The sequence below is a fragment of the Lolium rigidum genome, chromosome 4, assembly GCF_022539505.1.
Source record: "Lolium rigidum isolate FL_2022 chromosome 4, APGP_CSIRO_Lrig_0.1, whole genome shotgun sequence".
In the NCBI taxonomy this organism is placed as follows: Eukaryota; Viridiplantae; Streptophyta; class Magnoliopsida; order Poales; family Poaceae; genus Lolium; species Lolium rigidum.
Window position 1 is genome coordinate 261,156,865 of NC_061511.1, and position 5,531 is coordinate 261,162,395.

General features: G+C 46.3%; 1 protein-coding gene across 1 annotated transcript; it reads right to left on the minus strand.

Annotated features, from left to right (window-relative positions):
- Positions 1-2,612: 2,612 nt before the first annotated feature.
- On the minus strand, positions 2,613-3,716 carry LOC124646405. Its single transcript, XM_047186523.1, has one exon. It carries the CDS (start codon positions 3,714-3,716, stop codon positions 2,613-2,615), a length of 1,104 nt encoding a protein of 367 aa, XP_047042479.1.
- Between the last annotated feature and the right edge of the window lie 1,815 nt (positions 3,717-5,531).

The following is a 5,531-nucleotide window of genomic DNA, read 5'->3' on the forward strand; positions in this document are numbered from 1 at the left end:
CCACACAACACTTATCAAAACAATGAAGATTAATTAGCCGTATGTAGCGAAAGCACTAGACTAAAATCTCGTGTGTCCTCGAGAACGTTTGGTCATTATAAGTAAACAAACCGGCTTGTCCTTTGTGCTAAAAAGGATTGGGCCACTCGCTGCAATTATTTCTCTCGCATTTTACTTACTCGTACTTATTTCATCCGTTACATCAAAACCCCACGAATACTTGTCTGTGAGCATTTACAGTGAAACCTTCATCGAAACTGCTTGTCAACACCTTCTGCTCCTCGTTGGGATCGACATTCTTACTTATCGAAGATACTACGATACACCCCCTATACTTGTGGGTCATCAGCGGTATCACTGGAAAAGATATGATGGATCAGCGCCGGCTAGTTGATGCTGAGTAGCGAAGATACAAGTGGCATATTTGGTACTGGCTATGATGGGAGCATCCGGTTGGTAAGGAAGTTGAGCGATGAAAACATCCTTGCCGAAAGTAATTGTTGGTCTATGAGCGCTAGGTGTATCTATATTCTCCTAATTCCTTTATTAAGGTCAGCTTGCTTATGTTGGTTAAGAAAAAAATGTGAGTGAGAAAAGGACTGGTATAAATAGAAATGGAACTCGCATAACCCCTATGGACTCATGGAGGAAAAGGAAAAAATATAGCGATAGTTTTATTCTTCGTCGCCGTAAGTAAATACGTAACTAGGAATATGGAAAATTGCATTTTTTGAATTTGCAATAATGCGATGGGCGAACGACGGGAATTGAACCCGCGCATGGTGGATTCACAATCCACTGCCTTGATCCACTTGGCTGATCCTATCCAGGGAAAGGAGCTCCCAAGTTACCACATGCACCGGAATCTCCTAAACAGTCCATTATTGGTCAGTATGAGAATACTTTTGGATCAGGTGAGTATTTCTGATGTTTTGAGTTTTTTTTAACACTGACAAGTTTTTACCTCAGCAAGGAAATGACACTGCTCCCAACTGCAGAAACATCTCCATTGCCATATGAGGAGTTGGACCTCGAGCTCGAGGGTGAGGAACACAAAGATGGTAAAGCTGCTAGCTCAATATTTTCTTCTGGATCTGTGAAGAACAATACGGAGTACATTCCATTGGGATGATAAGAAAGAATACAATGAGTCTAATGATGATCAAGCCACTGCAGCCATCTGTGAAGAACAATACATTCCACCGAAGCTTGCTATGAACGTGACTTCTTGGTTCCAGGGTGCAGGTGGTGGGCTGGTCGCCGGTGGGCGCGTACAGGAAACCAGCGGGCGGTGGGCTGTACGTCAAGGTGAGCATGGACGGCGTGCCGTACCTGCGCAAGGTCACCGGGGAGCAGCGGCGCGCGGTCGCCGGATGCGAGGAACAGGACGGAAAGACCTAATTGCAAAAGTTTTTAAAATTCTAAGGGGTTCTGTAAAATTGAATTAAAACGCCCGCCCGCCCAGTTTTTCGGGTCGGAGGGAGTATAGTATTCAAATTTTAAATTTTGTTGAAACGAACTATCCTCAGGCTTATTTAGAAGATATCATCGAAAGAACTTCACAGGTTCAAACAAATTGTATATTTGATATATATTACAATCGACATGGATCTTTCAAATCGAACACTAGAAATAAAATCCATGTATATAATAAAAGAGAGTACTAGTGTGGAGTAGACATTGTACCATGTGCATGAAAAAGATTCTCTACAAATACGATTCTCAAAGTTTCCCACATGAAAATCAATTGTCCATACACCCCGTACACGGGACAAGTGTTTTTTCTCACGATCAGCATGACTAAGATGATATAAGTGTGAATGACTAAGATGACAGAGCAATAGTCACACCGTTAGAAAAAAACCGTATGTGAAGGGTTATTCCGTGCTAGATCGTGTTACATGTTCCATAGAAACATTCTTGCCAATCAATAAAAGTGCCAAATTCAGCTAAAGAACATAGAAGTGTCAAATTCTTAATTAAGCAGTAAAAGTAAAAACAAACTAAATTTAGAACTTGTCTTATTCCTTTTTTTGCGAATAGGACCTCGCATAAACAACGAGCAGTACAAAACTTCTCAAGACAAACGAAAATTACAACGAGATCTTTGAGAAGCCCTTCATCTTCAACCTTCAGACCGTGTCGACGGCGCGCCGCATCTCCCTGTGCCATCCTGATGTTGTTAGTTGCGCACGGAAAGTCGCCGAATGGGTCAAGAAGACCACATCCATTCGAGAGACGAAGAAGAAGGATGAACTGCCGATGAAGCTCCTTGACGATTCGAAGATCCTCACAGCCAGAAGAAGCACTTGAAGTCCACACCACTCCCAAAAGCTTCTCGACATCGCCGTCGAGATGAGGCTGGGAAGATCTTATTGGAAGAGACACCACCATCACCAAACACGAAGCCTACAAACAAAAATGAAGAAAAAAAAACCGAAGCCATCCTGCCGGCAAGGGCCTAGATTCACCCCGCCTCCATGGCTTGGAGGACAAACGGCGGCGGCGACGAAAGGCGATGAACCCTAGTCCCATGTATGTGGGTGGGGGGAGAGGAGGTGAACGCTAACTCGTCATATTCCTTGAACCACTACTACGCTGTTTAGTTTGGATCAGTGCAGATTTGGCATGCACCAGGAAGGCCACTGCCAGAATCTACTGCACCGGAAGTTGAGCAGGTTCCCATGCCAGAGATCCTGGGTGGTAAGGTCGGCGAGGTCGAGCACGGAGACGGTGTACCTCCCCCACACGTCCATCCCGTAGTCGTCATTGACCTCCTTGTGGGAGCTAGCCACGTACACGCAGTTCCTCCGCACACCGTTGACCCCGTTGGCCTCGACGCAGAACCCCCGGAGGTGGTCCACGAACACGGCGCGGTCGCCCATGTCGCCGGCGACCTCCGACCACCCGGCCGCCAGGCTCTGGCGCTCCGCGCGGAAGACCTTGAAGAGGCCCTTAAACCCGAAATATCCTCCGTACACGAGCTGCGTCCTGACGATCAGAAGGAGCTCCGCGGACGACGCGACGAGCGTGGACTCGGGTATGAGCCAGGGTCTGGGCATCGCCAAATCCGGCGGCTCGATGGCCGCGACCACGGCCAAGGTTGCGCCGTCCAAGGCCGTCACCTTGCCCGCGCCCTTGTCTAGGAGGTAGAACGTGCCGTCATCGCAGTAGGTGATGCTGCCGACACGGTCCACGGCCTGGGAGCACCCCGCCACCGGGCTCCACAGTCGGCCGTCTCGCGGCAGCATCCGGCAGAAGAACGCGCCCTTTCCCGACGAGACCACGACGGCGTCCGGCGACCGATCCCACACCGTGTCACGGAGGATCCTCTGGTCGTCGTCGTGGAACGAGGGCGGCAGCGCGGGCAGGCTCTCCGACGCGCCGGTGAAGGGGTGCAGCAGCGTGGCCGCGAGGTCGTTGGCCACGCCGAGCGTCCAGCCGCGCGGCGAGGCGAAGAGGAACGAGCGGCCACGCGCGGCAGGTACTGGGATCTCAGCGACGCTGTCGTCGGCGAGGGACCATAGACGGCGGTTGACGCCGGAGTAGTTTTGGGTTGGCAGGAGAAGCAGTGGTACGCGGCGCCGAGCGGCGTGCGCCGCCGAGGCTGAGCGCCACGATGGGCACACCGAGCGGAAGCGCGCAAGGTCCGCGTGCTCGGTGATCCTGTCGGCGATCCCGGAAACGAGATCGCCTGGCAGATCTGACCAGCCCATAGCGTGTAGCCCGTACTGTCTGGACTGGTTCGTCGGATCGAAACTCGGAAGAAGGCTGGTGAGAATAGCTACGTGGTTGACTTTGCTGGTTTGCATTCGAGTAGTTGGAGTGCAGAGTGGAGAAATGTTTTTTTCTTCTCGAGTTTGTGCAACTACTCCCTTCTCCTCTTCTAAATAGTTGTCGGAATCCTTAAGTATCTAGGGCTAAGAGTAATCGATTCGTAGAATAAGTTAGGTGTGACTATTTCTCAGTTAACTGAAAACTAATTTCGTTTCTCAATCAGATGATATCATCAAATTTTAGTTGCAGTTTATGTTACAACTCATAAATAGCAAGAATCACGATGCAAATCAAATGATTTGAGACTTAATTAAGTACGAAGTTAGCTCTCAGCTAGCTGAGAACTAGCAAATCCCATAATTTTTTTCAGAAGTTCAAATCTATGAATTTGGACTTTTAAAAAAAAATTAACATCGACCATGCCAAATCAATATCATTAGATCACATAAGTTTTCATATAATACATATATATAGTATCAAAATTTCCAATAGATTTTCCGTAAGGTTAGTCAAAATCTACATCATTCAACTTCAGTAAAAGTTTATATGTACCCCATGTTTTATGGAACAGAGGTATTACGGTGAAACATGCTAGGTGAGTGATACGGTGAATCAGAGCATTCGCCATCGACCGTTGTTCCATTGCCCCCACCATCAAGGCGATGGCAGGATAATCCTGCGCTGCGCATTCTAGGCTTCATGCCATTCTCAATCTGACAGTTTTTTTCTAGATCCAAGCTGGCAGCTTACGCGTGTAAATGGACATGTTGCAGAAATAATGCACGCAAGCACAAGCACATATAAAAGTGACACAAGAATTTACGTAGAAGATCTTCTCACCGTGAGAAGGGAAAGTCACGTGTGTGAACCAACCGATCCACAGAGATTCCACTATAAATTACCTTGGTACATAATCTTTTGTAGAACATCTAGAGACTTACAATACACTTGAGCTTGTTTAGCACCATAAGAGGCAAGATTACAGAGATATCACTTCCCCTTCAACAATCAACAAACCGTTCTTAAACCTTCAAATTGCTTTTAAACCACATATCCAAACTGCACAGTACTTGGTAGATAAGCATATATATGTGTTTCCAACATATTCATCAAAAATAAGCTCAACCGGACATTGTTTGCTTGTACAAACTGTCCGGCCACCAAAATTGCTCTGTGCTAAAACTACAGTGATCCAATCTGGCAAAACCGTTGGCAAAACTAATGCTCCACTAACTTAAATCTTAAACCAGCTAACCAGATCGAATGAATCAAAGTAAAGAACAAAATCACTAAGGTTGGAGCTAATCCCAAGCACGTTTGAGCCTCCAACCATCAACTTGAAGATAGACTAGTCAGAGTTTAGAAATATGGGCAAAAATCACATATCCTTCTTTTTCATTTGTTGGGGTGTTCTAGTGTGTTCTCTCTTCCTCTCACGGTAGCATCCATGTTCTGGCCTAACACTTTCTATCACTCCTAAACACCGAGGGTGGCTAGCGTTTTAGCCTTCTTACCACTGATGCATGTAAAATGCATACATGAACTTTGTCCTTTATTAGAATGAATTCTCACATATTTTTAACATATATGATGATAATACCATGTTTTACATTGATTTATGGGGATGTACCAATGATCCCCTTTATTTGGTTTATAACTCTGCAGAACACGAATTTCCTATTTTGTGTATTTTTCACTTTCATTGACCTATAGGAGTCAAATTGAGTTAGGATTTCTGGAGCGTCATTTCTTCA

What these genes read in the sequence shown, in the direction of transcription:
- LOC124646405 (XM_047186523.1), bottom strand. Translation starts at nt 3,716, where the DNA reads ATGGGCTGGTCAGATCTGCCAGGCGATCTCGTTTCCGGGATCGCCGAC.